The sequence below is a fragment of the Phoxinus phoxinus genome, assembly GCF_949152265.1.
Source record: "Phoxinus phoxinus genome assembly, chromosome: 23".
Lineage (NCBI taxonomy): Eukaryota > Metazoa > Chordata > Actinopteri > Cypriniformes > Leuciscidae > Phoxinus > Phoxinus phoxinus.
In genome coordinates this window covers 17234686-17259757 of record NC_136898.1, presented here as the reverse complement: position 1 = coordinate 17259757, position 25072 = coordinate 17234686, and the positions used below count along the sequence as shown (strand labels likewise).

General features: G+C 36.4%; 1 protein-coding gene across 1 annotated transcript; it reads right to left on the bottom strand.

The window, feature by feature from the left end:
* Positions 1 to 5563: 5563 nt before the first annotated feature.
* On the bottom strand, positions 5564 to 20645 carry dok2l (docking protein 2-like). The gene is made up of 5 exons (XM_079600012.1): positions 20425 to 20645; positions 18643 to 18939; positions 18401 to 18518; positions 10057 to 10229; positions 5564 to 7637 (listed from the first exon to the last, which is right to left on the bottom strand). The coding sequence occupies exons 1-5, from the start codon at positions 20482 to 20484 to the stop codon at positions 6774 to 6776; spliced, it is 1512 nt and encodes a 503-aa protein (XP_079456138.1). The 5' UTR covers positions 20485 to 20645; the 3' UTR covers positions 5564 to 6773.
* Positions 20646 to 25072: the final 4427 nt, after the last annotated feature.

Genomic DNA, 25072 nt, shown 5'->3' with positions numbered 1-25072 from the left:
TCGGGCAAGTGTGTTCACGTAAAGGGCAATGTGAATAAACCTAGATTTAAATTCAAAGAGACAATATAGTCTACTCATGACATGCCGAATTATTTCTATCCCAAATGAGGCGATCAGAGCATTATGAAGAGCTAACACTCTTGTGTAATGTGTTTCACTCACTCTCAAAGCCAGAGGGCGCTCTCTCACAGAAAGTCGTGTGATTCGTAGAAGTAATAACTTATGACGTTCCAGGAAATACCTTATATGGAAAAAGGCATCCCGCTATTCGCTGTTGCAGCAGCTGAATAAAAAGCAGAAACGTTTTTACTGATGGAACGTGAAGACAATAAACACACACATGCGACAATAGCCTATATGGTTTATGTGTATTTATTGATAATAAAGTATATGAATAATCCAGTGCTAATTGACGGCATTTTTTTCAATGTTTTTGAGTCTCTTATGCTCACCAAGGCTGCATGTATTTAATATACAGTAAAAGCAGTAATATTGCGAAATATTATTACAAATTAAAGTAGCTTTTTCTTTTCCTATGTGAATATATTTTAAAATGTATATTATTCCTGTGATCAAAGCTGGATTTTCAGCATCATTACTCTAGTTTTCACTGTCACACGATCCTTCAGAAATCATAAAATGCTGATTTGATACTCAAGAAACAGTTCTTATTATTATCAGTGTTTAAAATAGTCAGTTAGTTAGTTAGTTAGTTAGTTAGTTAGTTAGTTAGTTAGTTAGTTAGTTAGTTGACTATCGAAATAAAGTGTTACCCCATGGTTTTCCATTGTAAACAATTTCTCAAAAGGACATTTCTCAGAATATCTTTTATGATGTCTTATGTTCAATGGATAAAAATATGGTCATATGGGTTTAGAACGATATGAGGGTGAGTAAATGATTTGACAGAATTTTTATTTTTGGGTGAGCTATACCTTTAAAGATACAATATGTAATTTGTTTTGCCGCTAGGGGTCGCTAACCTCTTACAATAACAAAGGTGTAGGTTGATGACGCAGTGATAAACTGAATTATGGAACTTGTCGTCAAGCTGATAGATCTAATAATGTTTATGGAGTGAATACATTCATGTTTTTAAAATGACTGTGGAATAAAGTAGGGCGCGATTGCTAATAAGAGACAGATATCAGCTGCACCCGCAAGTCCGCAGATATAAAGGAATAAGGACATTTCATTCTACCGAACTACCCGCAAGTGCTGAATTAATACTCACACAGGTCAGTTTATTAGACAAATGAAACTTGTGAGGTAACGCAGCGCTGTTTCACTTGGTCTACACTATCACACTAAACTGCATTTGAGTGTGTTGAAAGTTATAATGGTATTCTATGTGTTAGTTTGTTGGCTATATGAAACTAGCAGTAAGCTAGATCAACATTAGAATAAGATACTGATCATATTCTAACATTTCATCATGTTGAGCTATATAACATTGATTCGTTTTCTGTACATTTGCTCACCTGTCTAATAAAGTACATGCAAGAGCATCGTCTCTGTCAAGTCGAAGTTTGTCACGGACGTGAAGCTCTCGTCGTCTCGAAAACGTCACGCTGATATTGATCCTCGTTTTAGTTCTCCTTTAGTCCCAAAGTCTGCTTGCCATGGTCCATAATGTTTGAACGAAACAACAGCAACAACAGCGTGAGCGTGGTTTCTCTGAAATTAAAAATCTTTGGGAACTTTTGGGATATTGTAAGTACACAACTGCAGGAAATATATCACACTGTGCAAGTGATTTCTTGATATTTTATTTGTAAAAATCGTACATATTGTACCTTCAGCTGTAAATTATAATAAAGCAACAACAGCAAAATCTGTTTAGAAATACAGTACATAGCTGATGTTTACATTGAGATCCACTGTCTAATGTAGGGTGCTAAGAGGCAGGTTTTAGCTCTAAAACGCCACCAATAAAAGTGGCGAAACTACTTTACTGTAAATTCGCCCATGGGTGGATAAGATTGTGGATTTCTGGATTACTGATTCACAAAGTGATTTTGACATTATGCACATAATGCAAATCTGAGATTAAGTCATTTATTCAACTTGTAGTTCATTTGCATATCCGTTTAAGTAATCCCACTACAATCCGCTCTACCAAGTAAATACATAGTGTGTGCGCACGTTTATGTACTTGGCTGTCCTCTGGTATGTTTCCAACAAAAGCGATAAAAAACATCCATCATCTCCTCTCCCCCTGGTGTAAAGGAGTAGGACGAGGGTGAACACTTTGGCTAATCAGATTACCAACCACCCACAGACTACAGCAGTGTAAGAAAGCGACCCGGACGCCTTAGCACTTTCCCACCGAAAACTTGAGCGAAGGGAGGGGGGGGTTATTCACGCTTTTAGCAAGTGCTGTGAAAGCCTGTGTGGAGTCTTAGTGCGACATTCACATCCAGGCAAAGCAAGAGAAAAGGCTCATTAAACTTCCAGCTGGTTTTATCAGCGAGATCCTTCTGAAGCTGTCGGATGACAGGGGTGCAGGAGCTCCTATAGATCTGACTTCTAATTACGGCCACATCCAAGCAGGAAGGAGACTTTGGGGGGGGGGGGGGGGGGACTTTAAAGGGATAGTTTAACTAAACATGGAAATTCTGTAATATATCTCTCACCCTCCTGTCTTTCCAAACCTGAATGACTTTCTTTCTTCTGTGGGACATTAAAGGTAAAATTTTTAACAATATCCTGACCACTCTTTTTTTTAATAATGGATATGAATGGGGCTGTCAAGCTCCAAAATGTCAAAAAGCAAAAGTGTGTGTGTGTGTGTGTGTGTGTGTGTGTGTGTGTGTGTGTGTGTGTGTGTGTGTGTGTGTGTGTGTGTGTGTGTGTGTGTGTGTGTGTGTGTGTGTGTGTGTGTGTGTGTGTGTTTTACATAATGTTTATGTTAGATGTGATTAATGTAGTCAATGTAGTCGATTTGACGGCAATAATATATATACACACACACACAGTGCTGGGTATATAGTTACTGGTTATATGTAATCTGGATTACATTATCAGATTCCAAAAATTAAATACTTGTACTTAGATTATATTTCTTAAAATGTTTTATTTCAAATACTCTATTTATAAGATTCATTCATACACTATGTTCGACGTCTTTTGAAGTCATGTGATAGTTTTGTAACAAATACAATGAATTGTAAGATGATATTCTCATCCTGGTGCATTAATGAGAGAAGTAGCAGCATTTGATTCATGCACTACTCATTCTTTTGAGTTAAAATCTTCAGTTAAAGAGCAATTTATTTATTTTTAGGAATTTTTTCTAAGGATATTCTTGGGTCCTACCTTAAAAAACAGATTCATAAGGCTTTGAAATGATGTGGGGGTGAGTAAATGACAGAAATGTCTTTTTTTTGGGGGGGGGTGAACTGTTACTTTAAAGTAGAGATGAATGTTTAGTGTGAGAGCACATGGTGAATTGTACTGACAGACCCTGAGGTAGGCTACGTAGGACATGGCACATTTGTCCCTAGATGGAGAGAGAGTATAAAGAGAGTGCAAAAAACACAAGCTCCAGAATATGGCAAGTTTAAAAAAAAGACACTAGATTCCCAGAGTGGAGCTCATTATCAAGTAATCTCATAATTACAACGTATTACATCACCTTGTGTGGAAAGAAGGGTTTATATTCATGCTCATTGGTGTTAGAATATGAAAACATGGCACTGAATACAATAATACTGCTTTTAAAAGGTGATATTAAAATAAGAAAAGTGTTTTTAAGAAAAATATTTTAAGAAGTCCCTTATGTTCACCAAAGCTACATTTATTTGATTAAAATATCATAGTGGATAAAACTAAAATGTTATATATCATTTTTATCATGATTTATTTCAACAACATCATAAGCAAGAGTTCTCAGACCTATTGTAGATTACCAAGGTCACCCGTCTCTGAAGATTAATGATGACTATACAGGATCATATAACCAGGTCTAATATTGTTCGTGCAGGATGACAAAGTGAAATGTGTTACCTTAATTTGGTATCATGTTTACAGCAAGTCTGATGAGGGTTTGCTGTGTTTCTTAACAGGAGGCATTTGATGGCCTGAGCTCGAAGGTCAACCGCTGAAGCAAACGGTGTCACTGAACATCCTCTGGCCCGTGAAAGCGCTTCTCCTCGAAGATAATGCGTTGCGTTTCCCTTTGGGCTGTTCTTCCACGGTCTGCTTTCATTTACACTTGTGGTGTTGCCATTTGTCTAATTAAGGCACTGGAATTCGCTAGTTTTGTCGAAGTGTACACAATACAAAAGCATTTTGGCTTTTCAGCTGTTAGGATTTCACAGACTAACCACACAGATTCTTTTTGCAGTTACGCCGCTGTATTTTCGCCTGACCCAATACCCTGTCAGGGGAAAATAGAATATCAAACTTCAAGAAAGACTAGTTTTCATTGCAAGGTCTCCGAATGCAAAATCACATCAGAGAAACATATCTCATTGGTTTCTCTGGAGACTCATATCAAATTGATCATTTCATATTTTACATCTGCAAAATAGTATTCGGTATTCAGCAGGACTTTTCACAAACATCAAAAGCAGTCATTATGTGTTGGGAGAGAGAGACTGCCCCCTAGTGCCAGTCCATCAAAGTGGACATTAAAACTTGTTCATTTCTATTCCAATATTACAATTCAGAAATACGAAGCCCATCTATAATATTTGTGTTGCAGATTAGGGAATTACATATGTGAGTATTTTTGCTCAGTGGTGCTAAAAATACTGTTTTTCCTTGTCTTGTCAGAATATATGTGGATAGATAGATAGATAGATAGATAGATAGATAGATAGATAGATAGATAGATAGAAGATAGATAGATAGATAGATAGATAGATAGATAGATAGATAGATAGATAGATAGATAGATAGATAGATAGATAGTTAGTATGGGTGTAACAGTATATTGTTGTTGTGTGACAATATTAGCGCAATACAAAAATGCAACAATATGTGTCGTGGAGAGTGACAATATATATTTTGTATAGTTCACCCAAAATAAAAATTACTGAGAGACTGTGTTTCAGTACTGCATTAAACTATAAAATGTTGAATATATGTATAATAATGCAATGCGGGAATATTTGTGTGTCCTGATACCAGTAAAAAGTGGCCTGTATTATTTTAAATATATCTAGTCAGTGACAGAGTGCAAGCATATTCGTCTCAAATAATTCATTTTCAGCTTCAGAATTATGAATATTTTTTATTCTGGTGTCACCGTTGTCCTGTGCATTGGGTTACCAGCACATAGTCCAAGCCTATTCATGTACATCCCCAATGTAATATCAAATTTAACATTTTACTCAACAGTAAATTTTTTGTTAACCTTTTATCATATGTTTTGGAGTATCGCAATAATGTCGTATCGTGAGTTCAGTATCGCGATACGTATCGAACCGTGACATGAGGGTATCGTCACACCCCTGATAGAGCTAAAAAGAAAACATCTCCAAATGTATCTTCATAAAGTAATAACTGCAAAAAATCACATATTAAAAATAAATATATATTATTTATTTTTATTTTTATAATGATCAGTCATAGCAACAAAAAAAATGTGTACAAATCCTGGTGTGTACGTTATTTAGGAATAGATGATTACTAGTTTTATTTTTTACAATTGCTTTTATTAACCATCCGAGAATTAAATGAACTTTTTCAGTAGAGTATATGAAATGAATGAAATGAAATGAAAGCCCTCCAAACGGCATCATTCTGCACACTCTGTTCCAGCAGGCGTCATCTCAGCGGAGAGAGTGACAGACAGCACGAGATGAATGAAGCGCTGTGACATCTTCATACTCCGGCAGGTCGGGATCCCAATCAGCTTGGAGCCGCAGGTCCCGTCGCACACTTAATTAAATCAGCCTGCCAGAGACAGACCGCAGCCAATGCTTGTCCCACCAACTGTAATTATTACTGTTCCATTACAGTCAAGCGGATTTTATGAACATTTCTCCAGCTAGCAATCAAAGATTTCCTGGAAGAGGGTATTAAGTGGAAAAACATGATACATGAAGTGACAGGAGAGGTTTTGTTGTTTTTCACCAAGTAAAGAGCATGGCGAATTCACTAAACCAAGGGTTTTCAAGTGCAGACCCTAATGACCCCCATCCAGACTCTTAGCCGAAGACACGGCGTATAAAAAGAAAGCATATTTTCTCAGTAAAACTTATAATCATTTTCATTAATGATGTAAACTATTGCTACATTGCCAAAAAAATCACTAGTTTAAAAGTTATTCAATTAATAGTTAATAGGCGACACAAGCATCTGACAGTAGGGAGAGCAATGAGTTTGAAGCACTTAATAAAGCATGTCTCATGTTTAAGACAACTTGGATCGTCCACTTTTTCAGATTCATCAAAATATATCGACATAAACTATAGGCTACTATCCCATCATGGGGCAAACTCAGAGTTTGAAACTACATTACACGCACAAGTTCTGCACATGCAGTGGTTAAAACAACGCTGTATTCATTTGGTACACATGCATTCTGTACGAATACGTGTGCCATTACACCCTTTATATACACTATTATGGACAAAAGTCTTGAGACACATGAGAATGTAGGACTTTTTAGAGCATTTGTGAGATCAGGTACTGACGTTATAAAAGTGTTGAAACTGCATTTCAATAATGAGTCTGTTCCAATAATTTTGTCCATAAAGTGTATATTCAAACAGGTACAATTCTTATGAATCACCTCCCTTGATTTTGACTGAGAAATGCCATTATATGCGCCTCCCCATCAACAGCAAATTGTCATAAGTTGAGTACGTATCATCTGGATTGGAGGGGGCAGCCATGGCCTGTGGGCTGTAGAAGAAGTCCTGCTCAGCTAGGTGGTCTGCCCCATAATAAGCTCTTTGATTAGCCTCGATGACCTCCTCCGATTCGCACACAGCACCGACAACCCACTCAGCTCTGGCTTGGAAATCCTGTGGATCTGCATAAATTGGCTCCCCGCTGATGTCCTGTAACGCGTCATTAATTGCTAATTGCTGGATGGAATCACCCAACAAGTCCGTCAAATCTTCCGTCTCTTCACGTGCGCACTCTTCCCGGGAGATCTCGAAATCAGACGACTGGGAAATGTCAGCGTTGGTATTGAAAGCGTCTTGGAGAGATGCAGACTGGAGAGCTTTTCTCAGGTTTTGCCAGTGCATTTTAGGGTCTGATGGGGAAGTGGCTTTTGGCTGAGCTTTTGACACCGTGGCGTAGACGGCTTCCTTATTCTCGAGGTCGGCGTCAATGCTCATCACTCGACTTTCGCTTTGTGGCTCCATTGCGTTCAAAGAAAGGCTCCTCCAAGCAGGGTTGAGCATTTTTGCTGCTCTCTGCTTCTTGCCCTCAGGTAAAAAGTCAGAGCTTTGAGTTTCTATGGCGTAGTCGTAGGTTTCATCCGTGGCCACGGTTTCTTGAACTCTCCTTTGTTCCGCATGGTCAAGACTGTTCGGCTTGGCTGTGGAGGGTTTGGGCAGATTCTGGATGGATGCACTAACAACATCGAACAGTCTTTCACCCTGATGGGTTGCAAACTCGAAATTCCCCTCGCCGGACTCACATCTGCGACCAGCCTCAAAGGAAAAAGACAGCTGAGGGAAAGAAAAGAGAAGGGAAAGTTATGAAATCTATTTCAGACCAGAGATGTTTGTCCACAATCACTCGGGCGTTAATAAAGAAAGGCTGTTTCTCTCCCATGAGAAAAGGCATGCAAATTAAATTCAACATGTTTAAATGAGGAAATTGTTTTGTTTTTTTTATCTCACACCTGCACATTGACAACACTAAAGCTCTTTTGAAAGTAAAGAGTGAATAAAAATGACATATTTACATCAAAGGATCAATGACAAGATAAAGGAAAGGAAACATCACAATGGAATATTTGTATTCATGTTGGTTTCATTGTTAAAGAAAACTTTTTATACCATTTTTTAAAGAAACATAACATCATGTGTAACCAAGTAAAAATCTTTATACATGGATGCACAAAAGTGTGTTCGATATTGTAAAGTTTTTTATTTATTTAAATATTACACTGGTGATATGACATGCTGCCATTTCCTGTTTTAAGGGTTTTTTTCTGCATGTTAATTTCACCACATGTGAAACAGTTTTGTTAAAGGGGTGGTATAATGTCCTTTTCACAAGATGTAAAATAAGTCTCTGATGTCCCCAGAGTGTGTATGTGAAGTTTTAGCTCAAAATATAGATTTGTTTATATAGCTAGTGCACCGTTTTGTGTCTGCTCCTTTAAATGCAAATGAGCTGCTACTGGTGGCACAGGGGGCGGAGCTTCAAGAGATGGCACTCACACAGAAAATTTCAAAAACTTTTAGCCTTTTGTATTCAAACCGGCTTCAGACAATGATGCAGAGACTCATGAAGAAGTGACAACATGTAGAATGCAACCGGGCATTTCTGAATGGTTAATTGATGAATATGTGTAGTTATCTTCTAGTCATTGATTAGCATATTCTGTCTTGTTAATCTATAAATCGTGTTCAGGGGGGCGGGGTTTATGTATAAAAGTAATATTGATACAAGATGTTAATTTTGCCAAGTTCACACAGTTTATCATTTATTTTGGCCATGTTTCTATACTGAACAACTATGGAAAAATATTGACATATTTATTAAAGATAATATCCAGCAAGATATATCAGTAACATTTAAAGACATTACTTTGATTCTGACCCCATTCTGACCCCACTAAAAACAAAGCCTGCTTTGTTACTAATTTAATTTATTTTATTGGCAAATTGTATATCCATAAATTCAACAAATCAATTTTTATTGTTGTTTTTTTAAAGAATTTAAAATGTACCTTAACACTATTTCATACTCAGTAAATAAGAAAGCAATTCAAACAATTTCAAATTGTAATGACTTTAATTTGTGTACACTAAATTATATATAAAATAATATCTTACCCTCATGATCTTTTTTATTTTTTTATTTTAGTTATTATTGTTTTTCTATCATCTTTCTCATTTATTGTCTCTTTGTTTTAGTTAGTTACACATTTCTAACTTCTTCCTTTATTCTGTATGTTCAGATGACATTGTACATATTGTTGTTATATTTTGTAAAGACATTTTTGTAATTTTGTTACAAAATTGTATACCATGATTGTCATCTCTGTTCTGTTTGCAAGCATAATTAAAAAAGTTTAAGTTGTAGTACGTTTGTTGTAGTCCTTAAAAAGCTATTTCTTTAAAAGCAAATATCTTCCTTTGCTTTGAACTTTGAGCGTTGTAACTTTGAAGATGTTGTTTATGCTCAAACAGCAACATTACACACTAACTAAAGTTAGAAAAGTGAAATCATAATCAACCACCCCTTTAAAATGTTAGATATTCTATAATATCTGTTAAAAACTGTTGTGCTGCCTAACATTTTTGTGAAAACCGTGATACTAGTTTTCTTCAGCGCATATCTTACATCTTGCAGTTGTATACTTACCTGTAAATGTTACAAATTCTTGCAAGTATTTCCATTTTCACATACAGGATTTTCTATATATATATAGATAAGATATATAGATAAGTCTATTTTCCACTTAGTAGACTTCAATGAACGAGTGCCAGCGTGTGTATGTGCGTCAGACAGAGCGGATAAGAATGTGAGTGCAATAATTCTAACCTTATTTTAAAATATTTTGCTAACATATTTCGCACCCAAAAGAGTAAACACTTCAAATTCCCCCAATTACAGCAGCACCATAAACTGCAGTGTGTTGCTGCAACGCATGCAATATTTACAGACTATTTAAAATGTAACTACAGACATTGTTCAGTAAGCCACTGTTTAATAAAAATGATTTTATTAATTCATTAATTGTTTGTTTTTCCCCCTGCTATACCAAAAACATTCAGAACCGGGACTGTGAGGAGGTATGAGGTAATAAGTCGTTATTATTGTGAATGTTACACCCAATATATATATAGAATAATAGATGTGAAAAAAATAGCACCATGTCATTAACCACAATTTAAAGTGACACCAGCTTACCGTGTCTTGTCCAAACTTCCTTACGTAACAGTACGGCCAATTGAAAAGCACTTCCTTGGTTTTGACGTCCTTCAGGATCAAGCAGTCCTGCAGGGGAGTGAGGATATAGTCCCCATACAGACTGCACCGAATGGCCGCCTCTGTGCCCACTGCTATAACCAGAAAATCTCGAACTGCAAGACAAAAGAAACTTGTGAGTGTTAGCACAAAATGAAAGCAGGAAGAATAAAAACAACACAATGTGAATATCTTGTTGTGTGCCATTTGAAACTAAAACACAAAATAAAATAAGGAACTGTATAAAATATAAGTCATTGTCAACCCTTGTTTTAATTTTTTAAAGCACAATGTGTAGGAATTTCTCCCATCTAGCGGTGAAATTGTAAATTGTGGAAACGCATTGAATTAGCCTAGTGCTTTTTGCATAGACAGTATATAAGATGGACACAGCGACCCCATAGATTTCAACGGAGAAAAGTGAAGCCCATTTGAAGCACTCACTTCCTGATCGTCAGGCGTACTGCGCAGGCTCAAACTGAGCTTGGCGACGTAGATGTGACGTGAGCAACCTGTCTGACAGCTGTCAGTCTTCTAGCTGTGCCGAGAGAAATCTGAATCATTCCCTTCCGAATCTCGCAGAGACGGAGAGCGTGAGTATTAGCTGTCCATGAGCTAGCAGCAGGATCAACTTTATCACTCTCTATGGGCTTCTCCCTTGACTTTATCGGATTTTATGCCTCCACGTCCTCCCTATTGCTTGCGAGCTTCTCCGCCTGTCTTTACGGTAATGTCTAGTCTGTGCGACAGAGAGTCGCGTGTTTATGACGCAATGGTTAGCCTATTTTTACAAAAACGGCTTCTACAGGGCCATAACGTAAGATACAAGGTAATGGAGCCTTTTATACATTGTCGTGTTTCTTTAGAAATGAATAATGGACAAATGGAGTCTTTGGACGCCTCAGATGTAAAGTTGTTCGCTGTCAAAGTGACGCCAAAATGAATGGGAGTCAATGGGATGCTAACAGCAGGTGATGTTCTGCTACAATGGCGGCCCGGGGAGGCTTCAGTTTCCGGCGGATGGATTACCCCCTTTGGCTTTTTTTTGTCCCTCTCTGCTATTGTAGATTTTCAAGATGGCGGAACGACATGGAAGCCACCGTGGAGTTGCCTGTCCCATGTAAATAAAGATAAGAAATTCTTAGCGTACGAGGATAAGTCGGATCATTGGGAGAGGTAATTCTACACCATTGAGGACACATTTATGAATAAAGACATTGATTTTAGCTAATAAAATACTTAAGTCATTGGTTTTTGCGTCATGTGGCTAACTGACAAAACCACATTTGTCATATGTCCTACATGTACAACTTTAAAGGTACTTTTGTGTTGATTTTATGATAATTCAGTGATGATGTGTGCTCTATTTGAAGCTTGCAGTATAAAATCACAAACTAATTTATTGCATGACGAGCATTCTGCCTAACTCCTCCTTTTGCATTCAACAGAAGAAAGAAAGTCCGAAGAGTTTAAACCACCATTTAGGATGAGCTGTTCCTTTAAATATTTCCATCCACTCCCACAATTTCAACTTATGAACTTTCCACATGGGTGCAAGTACAATATAGCTGAATCACAAGTCACTGAAACGCAGACTTGCACCCGAAGTCAGCAGGGAACACAACCTATTGCTTTTCCTCTGGAGATAGCTTTGAAATTCAAAATTGGATGTCCACAGGAGCAGGAAGAAGCCAGAGAAGGCAGACCCGTCTAACTTCAGCCTTTGTTCCTTCGGTTGATGTTCACAGCTGTCATTTTCTGAGCCTCTTCCTCCTCGCTCTACATCTTCCAGGATGAAACGAGCTCTCAGACTGTTGGCTTGTTGCCCTGTGAGGCCTCACCCGTGACCGTGAATGTCAAATCTGCTTGTTTTTTCTGTTCGCTCTCGTTCGCAGTGCCGCTAAGGGAGAATGTTACATGCAGCAGTACACAGTTCTCATGCTATCTGGAGATACAGGTGACACATGTGTCAAGCACGACTCACTGGACACATGCTAGTTAGTGTCAGATTTTACTGGATGATGAACAAGAATCATTTTATTTTGTCCTTTGCATGTCTTCTTTAAGATTACCAATAATTCACCAACAATTGTGCGTAATCATTCTTATCTGTGCAAACAATGTTCTTCCACTGGATTAACAATCATTCTTGTATGCACACGTTCATTTCTCTTTACTCCTTTTGTAATTTTATTGATATTCGAGTTACTTAAAGCATCAATTTAGAAAAAAAAATAAGCAGGAACTTATTGCCAAACCTCAATTAAGTAAATTTTGCTAACGTTCCCATTAAGTTGAAAACGTTATTTCTGAATATTCTTTGAACGTTCAAAACTTTCAGTTTGTAAAATGTTTTTTTTCTTTTTTTTTTTTTGGTTACATAATATATATTTTATTTTATAATTTTGCAAACATTATAGGAACGTAAGTTTTGAATGTTCTTCCAACATTCGGAAACAATAAGCATCTTCTTAAAAACGTTAGACGAACTGAAAAGAAAAAAGTAAATAATAAATACTGTTTTTGTGCTAATGTTTTGAGAACAGTATTAAAGATTTTGAACAAAAATTCAATGTTACTGGAAGAACGTTTGTTCATAGCTTTGAGAGAACCTTGCCGGACTGTTAGCTAAAGTTTAAAACTTTGCTCTATTTTGTATCAATTTATAATGGAAATGTATTTTGTTTCTATTGTATTGTAAGTAAGTAGAAAAAAGATTTAAGCATGAAGGTTCACCCCTAAACATAACATTCAGTGATTGCAGATTGCACTATGGAGATTGCACCAAAACATACAAATTTATACAAATTCGCCAAATTAGCTGTATTTTTTGAAGAAAAGATACATCACCATCTTTGTCCAATTAAATGGTTAGTTCTCCCAAAAATGAAAATAATCCCATAATTTACTCACCCTAAAGCCTTCCTAGGTGTATATGACTTTTTTCTTTCAGTCAAACACAATCGGAGTTATATTAAAAAATATCCTGGCTCTTCCAAGCTTTACAATGGGAGTGAATAGTAACAGATTTTGAAGCCCAAAAAAAGCACATCCATCCATCATAAAAGTAATCCAGGGGGTTAATAAAGGCCTTCTGAAATGAAGCGATGCATTTTTATAAGAAATATATCCATTATTATTTATAAACTGTAATCACTGGCTTCCGGTAACAGCCGTCCAAGCGTTCACGAGAGTCGAGTTCCGGCGTATGACGTAGGATATAGTAGTGTAAGCTTAGGGGAGAGTAGACAGTGTTTTGTTTATATCCTCTGCGCTTCCACATTCGTCAATATGTCATGCGTCGGGTCAGAGTTCACTCTTCGGCTAGATCTCCAGAAGCCAGTGATTCATAAAGTTATAAATATGGATTATGTTTCTGACAAAAACACATTGCTTCACTTCAGAAGGCCTTTATTAACCCCCTGGAGCAGTATGGAGCACTTTTATGATGGATGGATGAACTTTTATGGGCTTCAAAATCTCAGTTACTATTCACTCCCATTAAAAAGCTTGGAAGAGCCAGAATATTTTTTTTAATATAACTCCAATGGTGTTTGGCTGAAAGAAGAAAGTCATATACACCAAAGATGGCTTGACGGTTAGTAAATTATGTCACCTGATGTCATAATTACAACTTCCCAACTCATAACTTTTCAGGAAGAATTGAATGCACCAATAGTGGAAAATGAAATGAATTGGCTCTGTTTAAAAGCCTAGTGAGCTGACTAGACAGCATTTAAATACATTTAAGCTGCTTTCCTGACACACACACACACACACACACACACAAAATGTGGCCTCATTTTGGCCAAATTCAGCTTTGCATATATCCTTAGTAGAGAAGGCAATCCCATAATGCCAGTTTTTACATCCAACATGGCGACAAACTCAGATAAATGCTGATTATCAATATACTTTATTCAGGACCCATATGGATATAAAATAGTTAAGTCTAATAGAAAATAACTATTTTGCTTGGGCGATGAGCACAATTTGTATAATGCACATATGTAGGGCGTTTCGAATCTGTCACTAATGAGGTTCCATTACATTTAAGTGTCTATGTAGGCAGCAACGGAGCACACTGGGTCTTCAAATAGAGCTATTGTCTTTTAATTGTACGCCACCATCATTCACTTGAACGCCCTTGATTTTTAATAGAGCTGTTGACAAGGAGTTTTGTTTAGGTGACTAAGTTGTCAATTTGGAGGAGGGGGGGATCATGCAAACATTCTGTTTTTATCATGTTTTCCAGAGTCGTGCTTTGGTGCAAAGCAGGACTTGACAATTACTTTTATGTGTTCATTTATGTTAAACTGACTCCCGGTGCCCATCTTGATTTCGAGGGTGTCTGATGAGATCTGCCGAGTGTTAATCAGCCTCTGATTGTTGGGTCACTGATTAAAAAGAGTCTTAACAGAACCAGTTCATCAGCATATTACGCAGATCAGAAGAAACGATACATTAATTAGCCATCAATTTAATTGTGCATATGTGTATATTTATTTTTACATGTCTTCAGTGTCTTCTGTTTGCCAATTTCAAACATCGCAAACAATGCGTGATCAAAAACATTTTCGCCACTAATTGGTCTGTTTGTGCTCTACGCTTTAAAACCACAGCGGTGTCAAAGGCACAGTCAAACCACAGCAGCATTATTAGAGACCACCACAAGAACAGTGTGAAGTTCACCTCAATGTGAAACTGCAACACCTGCATAAATAAGATTCCGAGACTGCGGATTCAGTAGATGGTGAGTCGGGGGCTTCTCGGGAAGGAAAGGCACGGAAATGCGATTCCAGCTGCGAGCTGCTGATACTATCTTGACTCTCGAAGTATAGATCAGAGAGAAAAAATACCACTTCCTTCTTATCTGGCCCACGGGTGTTACATCTATCGGCTAAAAATATACAACAGGAACTACAATATAGCTTTGCTGTCCCAAAACACTCTGTTTGTCTTTAGAAATCTGTTTCCATCTGACATTTCATTTTGTATGCACTTCCTTAAATATGTAATATTTGACAGAGCACACAACGTGGGCGACTGTATCCCACAATGCAATGCATCTGACATTTTTCAGGGTGTCAAACGAAGTGGAAGCTAAAACAATTTTTTTTGCCAAATGTTAAAAAAAATTATTTTATATTGTTTATATAATTTAATATTATATAATGTACTGTATGTTATTTATATACTGTCTCTCATAGTAAGTTTTCGTTAAGGAAATATCTATGCAAATATTTGTTATTAATATAGTATATAATGTTACATACCATAGTTATATTCTGTACTGTTATATAATGTGTCATGTATATATATATATATATATATATATATATATATATATATATAGTGACAATACACTTTTAATACATTTTTTACTGTTACTTTTGAGCATTTTAATCCATCATTGCTGAATAAAAGTTGTTTTTTTTTTAAATCATGCTTTTGAACGCTGACGGACGGATGGATGGATGGATGGATGGATGGATGGATGGATGGATGGATGGATAGATAGATATTAATAACAGTGTGTTGCTTTGCTTACACTGTTAATCATGTGACCTTCAAAACCAGTGACATAAACACTTGAAACGAAGACTGGTCAAATAAATCATTGATTCCGTCTAATGTAAACCTGAAGACAGATGCCAGCCTGTTTGCTTCTCTGATTAAGTGAAGGTCATGTTTAGTTTCCACCTGCTTCCAGTTTTTTTTCTGTGATGAAAAGCGAGCTTCTATACAAAACATCATACACCACGCACAACCTACCGACTTGAAACACTTCTGCTCGTCCAATCAAATCTATCAGAGGGAGGTTGCAATCCAATTATTCTTAAACTGCTGCGAGCCTGACCTCTAGCATCTTTAAACTTTCAGAAACTCTCCGGCTGCTAGATGAAGCATTTCAGGTCAGCTTGGCAACTAGATTGAGATCTTTTCCATACAAAGACGTCTTAATTTGTACAGTTAATATGAATAATAGCCATTTTGTAAAATGTGCATAGGAGAAAATGAAATAAAAAAGGCATTAAGAGACAGTTAAGAGGAGGATGATGAACATAATCACTTCATGTTCTGCCAATAGCGATTTGCTTATAATTAAAAGCTATTCGCTCAGTCCTCAACCAAGGACACTGGAAATTGAGACTATATGTTCAACATGGTATATTGGCATAATACTCTTTATTATGTCTGCCATATACACAGTGTAAAGTATGCAAATGTTATGTATGAATGGAAAATGATAAAGGCCTAAATGTGTAGTATGCAACTGGGGATGCAGCGTGGGATCCAGAATCCCATAATGAATCTGACATGACCTCGCATTTTCAGTACTGAAGCAGCATTTTTAAAGAGAAAGTTTCAGGGGAAATGGTCATGCAAGAATTAAAAAAATGTTTTCACACAATCAAATTAAAAATGGTTTCTCTATACTTTTTATGACTTGTTTTTATAACTTTTTACACATTGTTGCATTAAGAATAAGTTCAAGATTCGTGCATCCACCATTATATATATTTGTTGTATATTGATGTTATATATGTTGTACATTATATACATATATTTAACTTTTTATTTATCTATTTTTAAATCATGTACTTATTTGTCAAGAGCTGTTTTGTGTGATGGCATGGCGTACAGAAAAAAAAGAGGATGTGATGCGTCACCCCTCCTCTGACAAAAATAGAAACATTTTGAAGTTCATGAAGTACAGATTTACAGACAAACTAGTTTCATCCACCTCCCTTCCTCATTTTCTCTCTCTCCTCTGCTTGTCATTCTGTCTGTATGTGCTGCTCTAAAAACTTGCAGCGGAACCAGACGGAGCCCTCATGACAGTCTGAGATCTTTTACCTCAAGTGATAAAACAGAAGATAAAACTATATTTGCCTGCTCTTCTGGCCCATGGGAAGTGACACTTAATTATGAGGATTTGAAACAACATAATTTAAAGCTAATGGTTTTAATTTGAACACACACACACACACACACACACACACACACACAAATTGCCCATACAAAAGTCACAGCTACAACGCTAGCACAATGCTAGTGGTTACTGTTAATGTGGGTGTTTTTCTAGCTAGTTCGTAAGTTGTTGTTGGTGTTTCGCTAGCTAATTGTTTACCGATTCAGACTCAGATATGGCCCAGGACCCTCTTTCAAGGTAACTCTATTGGATGTTTGGGCTGTTTTACTGTCCACCAGGGGAAAATCACAACTCTTTTTCATTGCTTTTCAGTTATGTCTGGGATAAGTTACGCACCAAAAACTTAGTAATAGTGCTAGAGATGCTTGCCTTAGCAAGCGCCACAAAAGAAGTGCCCTGTTGTCAATGATACTCAAGGACCAATAGAAATCTTGAACTAGATGAAAAGGAAGAAGCAGGAAGTCAATAAGAAGTCGCCTTGGGTGAATTTGAGGACAGCTTGCATCCCTCTGCTTCATTTCATTTGTCGTCTCCCCTGAATGAGCTCTCTCTATACATACACCTGAAAACAGTGTCCCCTCTTTCCTGTCCTTTAATGGAATCAAGGTTGGCCACCTGTGGCCCAAATGGGCAATTTGACTCAAGCCTGAGGTTTCGCTTGAAAAAGAGGCTGTTCGTCCTTGCAACAGGACAAACTAAAATAGCTTCTCTCTCTCCTCTCTCTGTCCCTCCAACATCACTAATATTATGTTAGGGTGAGCTGCATTAAAGCAGTATCCAGGTATATGAAACATAGACTAAGATATTAATATTGTTATTAATATTGTTTTTTAAAGGGGGGAGAATACCAGCTAGCATACTGCTCCCAATAAGTGCTAAAATAACGCCAACATTTTCCTATTTACATGTTGTGATTTGTATAGTCACAGCGTGTACAAATAACAAGGTCACATGAGACACAGCCATCTTCTAACCGTATACATACTGGGAACTATATTCTCAGAAGGCGAAGCACTGCTGTGACTATACAAATCACAACATGTAAAAAGGAAAATGTTGGCGTTATTTTGTCACTTATTGGGAGCAGTATGCTAGCTGGAGCCATTTACCTCCAGTCTTTGTGCTAAGCTAGGCTAGCGGTGGGTGCGTCAGACAGAGTTACGGCACACACAGAGATGAGAAGGGTAGGCTATGTATGGACTTATCTTACTCATGGGGGATACGGTGAATAGCTTAAGTCCCAAAAAGTTGGCGTGTTCCTTTAAAGGTAGATGAATTGTAAAGAAAGGATGATTTTATAATAATTTATAACATATATGTCGGTTGTTAGCGTGACATGAACTGGCTTACCGCTCTCTGCCGTGTCATAGAGAGAGTTTTCCTGCATTTCTCTGACATTGGAACTGCTTACAGTAACAGGATCATAGATGCAACTCTCTCTCTGCAATCTTTGTTCAGCTTCGATTTTCTGAAAAGCATTAAGTGGTTTTAAAATGGGACATCTGTACCTGAATGTGTCCATTATGTGTTACAAGCAATTAGCAAAACGCTCATCATCATTATGTGCTGTGATTTGATGCCATTCAACCTACAGGGAACGCCTGCTCGCACAGACTGCTGATCCAGTCCTTCACCTCTGAATGGTGGGAAGCGAAGACGTAAAGTTTATCTGAGGTCTCGAGGAGAAAGGCGGCGCAGTCTTTGGGGCGGTCAGCCATCTCGCTCTCTGATATGCGGATGCATTCTCGCAGCCGGATCACCTGTTTGTAGTCGGGTTTGCGTTTGGTGGAGCCCTGTTTGATGGAGGAGTGTTTGTGCTCGTACAGCTCCAGTCGCGCGACGTTGCGCCTGCCCTCGGCCACCACCACACACCACACCTTCCTCCATCGCTGAAGAGGACACACGCACATTATAGTCTGTTAGCCGCTTGGTTGGTGCTATTTGAATACAATAGATGTCGCCTATATACACTCTAGCAGTGGTTTTCAAATGGTTTGGCCATTGGACCCACAAGTCATTATGCATGAGTCATGACCTAATTTTATTTAAATTTGAAACAAGCAAATTTATTTCTCAAAAATTCTAACACATACACACACTTTACGTAACATACATAAATTGTAAGAATATCACTAATACTGATGAATAAACAACATAAGATATTAAATTGCAGTTCCAAACTATTTTTTGTTAGCTACATTAGTAAGCTGCATGGTATGAGCCATAGAAAGTAGCACAAAGTGAAAATATAGTGGTATTTTTGGTTAAGGTTCGAAATTGTTAGTAAGTGAGAGACTTTTTATTTAGTAATTTAGTTATTTAGTTAAGAAAATAATGTTAGAATAATGACACTAACTGACAAGATACTGGCAACGCGTTTTTCTTACGCACTATTTACTTAAAGGTCTTTCAAAATAAAAGTCTCGCAAAGGAAAACTTTTAGAAACTTTTTTGTTTGTTTGTTTTGTTATACAGACCCACCAGTTGAGAAACACAGCACTAAAGTCATAATTTATGTTATTGCATTACAAATATCAAACCAATAAGTATTTATTTTAAAGAAATGATGCAATAAAACTCTTTCAAGCTAAACATTTCTAAAAAAAAAAAAAAAAAAAAAAAGTTTAAAATGATAAAAGTGTACTCATCAAAATGAAGATAAAAAGTATTTGACTGTAGTGATGATTCGCTATAGGATGAACAGTGTATAAAATATTTGAACAATCTCTTTCTCTCTCTATTTTAGTTAGTTATTAGGATGAACAGTGTTGTACAGCCACTAAAATCACTTACATAGGCTAATGTAGGCTATACTGATATAATTCACATTTATATTTGAATGTCAGTAAAACGTAATGTTTCTTACAGTGACCAAGGCTGCATTTATTTGGTCAGAAAATACATTAAAACAATAATTTTGTGAATATTATTACTATTTAAAATTAATTTATATTTCAATGTATATTAAAATGTACTCTATTAAAATGTATTCCTGTGATGGTAACGCTGAATTTTCATCATCATTACTCCAGTCTTTAGTCAAATGATCATTGAGAAATCATTCTAATTTACTCAAGAAACATTTCTTATTATTATCAATGTTGAAAACAATGTGCTGCTTAATATTTTTGTGGAAACTTACTGCACATATTTTTTATAGCAATCTATATTTATACATTGGTTACTGGGGTCAGTTTTGCGCACTTGGACTCTGGCAGTACGGCCACAGTTCTTTGCAGTGTTTAGTCTGCCGATGCTGAATCCACAGCCATTCAAGAGTGTGAATATGATTTTGTCTTTAGTTTACCTTGTGAAAGAAACTGGTGAAAATCATCACAATATTTTACAGCTCTGAAAAGGACTTTGAGTCTAACCTTGCCGAAGCGTTGCTGATGAAAATAAAGCGTCCCTTTTCTCCTGATGTCCTCCTCCATGGTTCTTCAGCTGGCCTTTATCTCGTTTTTCTCTCCTCCCTCTCACTTTCTTTAGGTTCCTTTGATTCCCCTTTGCTTTTAAACTGTTTGAATGCCTATGAGATGCATTGCTGTGAATGGCGGACTGACCTTAGGTACATTGTCAGTCTTGCTTCCTGTCTAAGGGGTGTCTAAATCAGTCACTTGGAGAAGTCAGATGAGTGGGCGTGTGTCTGTTTGTCTGTGGTAGGGTTGGTTTCCTACTCATATGATTCTTCCTGTTTGACACTATTTAGGGCTGGAGACTGTGTATCGTCTGTGAAAAGTGTGAACACATTCAACAACATCCTACTGCTGCCACATCAGAATCACTCACAGGGTCCCTGGAAAGATTCACTTTCCCTCAAATATTTCACTGGTGCTCTAACAGTAAATATAATCCAAAGTTCTGCATTATTACAATTCCAACAGTGTCAGTCCAGATATATTAACATGATCTGCAATATTTTTTTTCATTTAAAAATGTAAAAAGAAATGCAAATCAAATTGTGCATATGTACTTTTGTCACCTCAAGTCATGTGAAAATAACATTCAGGAAACTAACCAGGGGATGTCAAATGAACACAAGACTTCTCTTGCCTTGGGCCTACTACAGTCTGATCGCGTGTCTAGAGCGCCCCTTTGTGGACAATATGAGCTATTACAGCACATTCACAAACAAGCTGTGTTTGTTCACAAACAAACAATATGAAGACATTTTTGAAGAGCTGCTGCTTGCTGCTGCTACTTAAACGTTATTGTTTAGAAACTCTAACTTTTTTCTTAGTCTTTCAATAACCAGTGAGAAATGTACATTTGTTTAGTATCAGAACTACAGTGTGTTTTGAAAAGGGTCAAAAGGTCACAATCACAGATGAAAACACCTCTCTGTGCAAACGCCATCCTGTGTGTCATCTGGCCAATCAGTAGCAGCTTTGCATAGTCATACCTTTTAAGAGGTTGGGTAGTTGACATAAAATACTTCAGAGAAACTTTAACAACAATATGAAAATGAAAAACATAAAAACTAGTATTTCAGTGATACTAAATTAAACTCTAAGATGATTTTATAGTGTTGTTATTTATATACAGTTTATAGTTTAATAATAATTTTAATTAGCCTTTATTTTTATATTTTTTAGCTTTTAATTTTAATTTGTTTACGTTTTAGTAATTTTCCGTGTGCTTTTGTCATTTTAGTATTTTTAAAAATATTTCTTTGTTTGACATTTCAGTTTTAGTAATAGTATTTCAACTTAAATTGATTTATTTCAGGTAGTTGCCATGGCAGAATGTCTCATTTTCATTTAAAGATTTTTTCATTTAAGTTTTCAGTTATATTTCATTTTATTTTAGCTTTATTTCAGTTACAACAATAGGTTTTTAATAATATTTTGTTTCATTTAACAATAACAACAACACCGTTTTAACTCTTTACCCAACAGCGTTTTTTTTTTAAGTTGGCAGCCACCGCCAGCGTTTTTGACCATTCTCACAAAAAAAATTTGCCCCCAGGATATTTTGTTGTATGAATATTTGAACATGCAATAAAAGAAAGAACAGACCCTCAGCTTTAAAAAAAAAAAAATGATTCTAGCTTCATGCATTCTTTTTTTATTATCAACGCTTGAATATGGGTAAGTTTCATAAAAAAGCAACATTTTGAGCAAAAAGTTGAGAAAATCACATTTTTGTCAAAAACTACATCCAGATCGGATTCAGAACGATGATCAAAACACAGATGGAGTAGATCGCGTCCATCAACACCTCTAATACTTTGTACCCTTTCGACATTTTATTCAGTAACATTATTAATGTTGGTGATCATGTTATTTACATATGCATTACATATGAGATCGCTTCGCTTGTTTCTGCATCTTCTAAAGTGTTTTGATCAGGAGATTCCGTCTGTCAGAAGATGTGTAGTAGCGCCCCCTACCGTAATGACAAAATTCCGTCAATGGCGGGGAAAGAGTTATTTGCTAATTATTTTATCATTACTATGCATGCGCATTTTCTGAACACATATTGAGAGACTACATGGAACAGTATCTTAGAATATAAAATTTTTCACAAGGAACACTTAATTTTATTTATTTTTTAAATGTAAAAAAAAAAAAAAAAAAAATACTGATACCCCCTGCATAGTTAACCTAAAATTTGGATGTTACTCAGTTGAGACTCAAAGCTATTCTGAGTCACAGGTTGACAAAAAACCCAATACAATAACAGGGAACAAACTCTGGATGAAAAAAAAATCTAATCCTGTTGCTTTCTCCACACTCTCTTTCACTTCAGTGAAAGCTTTGAATGAGCTGTTAGCCTCCACAGCTTAAGTGAAACTTTCAGCCGTAATAAACTGTGAATATCTTATTGTTTGGTAGAGAGCCTGAAACCTGTCAGTTTAGCTATCTTGCTCCTCAACTGGCTGTTCATACTGATTAAAACACACATCAAGTGGTCAAAGACTATAGTTTAATAAAAAATAATAAAAAATCTACAGATGTTTTTAACCTCACATCATCAACAATAGCAAAATCCAAGCAACAACCAAACTGGGTACATTTTGAATCACTATTTATAATGGTGTTGTCCTTGTTGTACTTAATCACATTAAGAATGTAGACAGTTATTTATGGGTTAAATTGAATTGATTTATCATTAGGCCGAACTGTAAATGAAATCCAATGTGAAAAATGAGAGAGTCACAGACCATGAGAAATCACAGGAAACTTATGACTACATGACTACATTACAGCTCTATTGGCACAGGATCATCTGGCGTTCATATTGAGCTTTTATTATGAAATGCATAAATCGCAAAAAATCTTTGGTCCCTAAATGAATTCGTATTTTCATGTTTCGTCAATAATTCTTATTTGTATGGAATATTGCAGTGTTTATTATAAATTACTTATCTGTGCACATCATTTAAAATTATTCAATTTATTATTAATTTATTTTATAAATGCATGTGCTCTAGTAATCTTTAATCAAAAACATTAACTTTTTTAACATTGAATCCAAACATAAACGACAACAAATCCAATCAATTCCCAATGGACAAAATCAAGTCCCATCCTAGATTTTTTCTCATTTGATTGCCATATTACTTGGGTATACGTCACACTCACAATAGAGAATAAAAAGATGTTTTGTTTCACTTCCTGTCTAGAAAAGATGATTCAGATTGATTAGTGGGAAACAGAAGACTGGTTGAAAAGCATATTATTATAGAACAAATATATATTATTTGTGTTATTGTCAATATCACTAAATCAGTCAACTGCATAACACATCTAGTTATGTTGTCTAGTCAAAAATTGCTGCGTCCAAAATCTAATACTTTTCTACTATATAGTATGCGAAAAACAGTAAGCCAAAAAAGTAGTATGTCTGAATGCTTTCTCATTTCGAAGCTGTACCCTCCGGAGGTCATACTGTCTCATTTCAGAAAAGTAAACAGTATAAAATTGACCGTTATCCCGTGTGAAGCATAAATTTATGTAATTTTTTAATGACTTAAGAATGTAATGGTTACTTTACTAAAATGAGGCAGACTCAATGACGTGTGCGGCCGACAAATGCGTCCTTTGGAGGGGACAGCCTTCAGGCTGCGTCCAAAATTGCATACTCTCTTGAGTAGGTACTTATTTTTTATATGTAGTTACTTCACGACCACTAAAAAATATGTTCTATATAGTAGTGTGTGTGTAGTATAAATGTAATCTGGACGTACATTCGCCATATTGTCATTATCATGTGACCTACCAGCCTCACTGTCATTCACACTGATATGATTGTAAAGTGCTTTGGGTGTACAGTAGTACACATGAAAGTGCTATATAAATGCCTCATTCATTCATTCACAAATCCTCTCCTGTGGCCTCATCGGATAGTAAAGTGTCCATTGAGTGCACACTTCAGAATCTCGCCTATAGGCCTACTGTTTTTTGCCTACTAGGGAAGGATGTGATTCCGGATGCAAAAGAAAAACAGTAGGCGAAAAGTCCCTGGATGACCTACTACTTTAGGTGAGATTCTTTACTATCCCATGAGACCACAGGAGAGGATTTATGAATGGCAGTGAAGCAATGATAATGACAACATGGCAGATAGTGCATCCATATTTAATTTATACTGTACACATACTATATTATAGAATGCGGTCGCAAAGTAAATTCAAATTAAAATGTAGTAGTCTACCTACTCAGACAGTATGTGATTTCGGACACAGCAATTGTTGTGGAAACAATTTTCACTCAGAAATTGCTAGTAAAAAACTATGTAGGCCTAGTTTTTTTTTTTTTTTTTTTTTTACAGTGTATAAAGCAACAGAGAACAATTTCTAGAAGACTGTTGGAGACTTCATTTAATGTCAGTGCACATCATTTTAATGACAGCAAAAGTGATGCACATTGTTTTGTGTGTAAAATCTCGTAATTAGCTAAAGTACTATGTGCACTTTACAACAGGTGTAACGTTAGTTCTTCAACGTAAGAACGCCCGCAGAAGCCTCTGAACTTTAAATAAGCACTGACAATCACGCTTAGATATAATTAGAATCAT

Coding starts and splice junctions, on each gene's coding strand:
- dok2l (XM_079600012.1), bottom strand. CDS start 20,484: ATGGAGGAGGACATCAGGAGAAAAGGGACGCTTTATTTTCATCAGCAA. Junction 18,519..18,642: donor TGTGCGAGCAGGCGTTCCCT/GTAGGTTGAATG, acceptor AATGCTTTTCAG/AAAATCGAAGCTGAACAAAG. Junction 10,230..18,400: donor CTATGACACGGCAGAGAGCG/GTAAGCCAGTTC, acceptor TTTGTCTTGCAG/TTCGAGATTTTCTGGTTATA.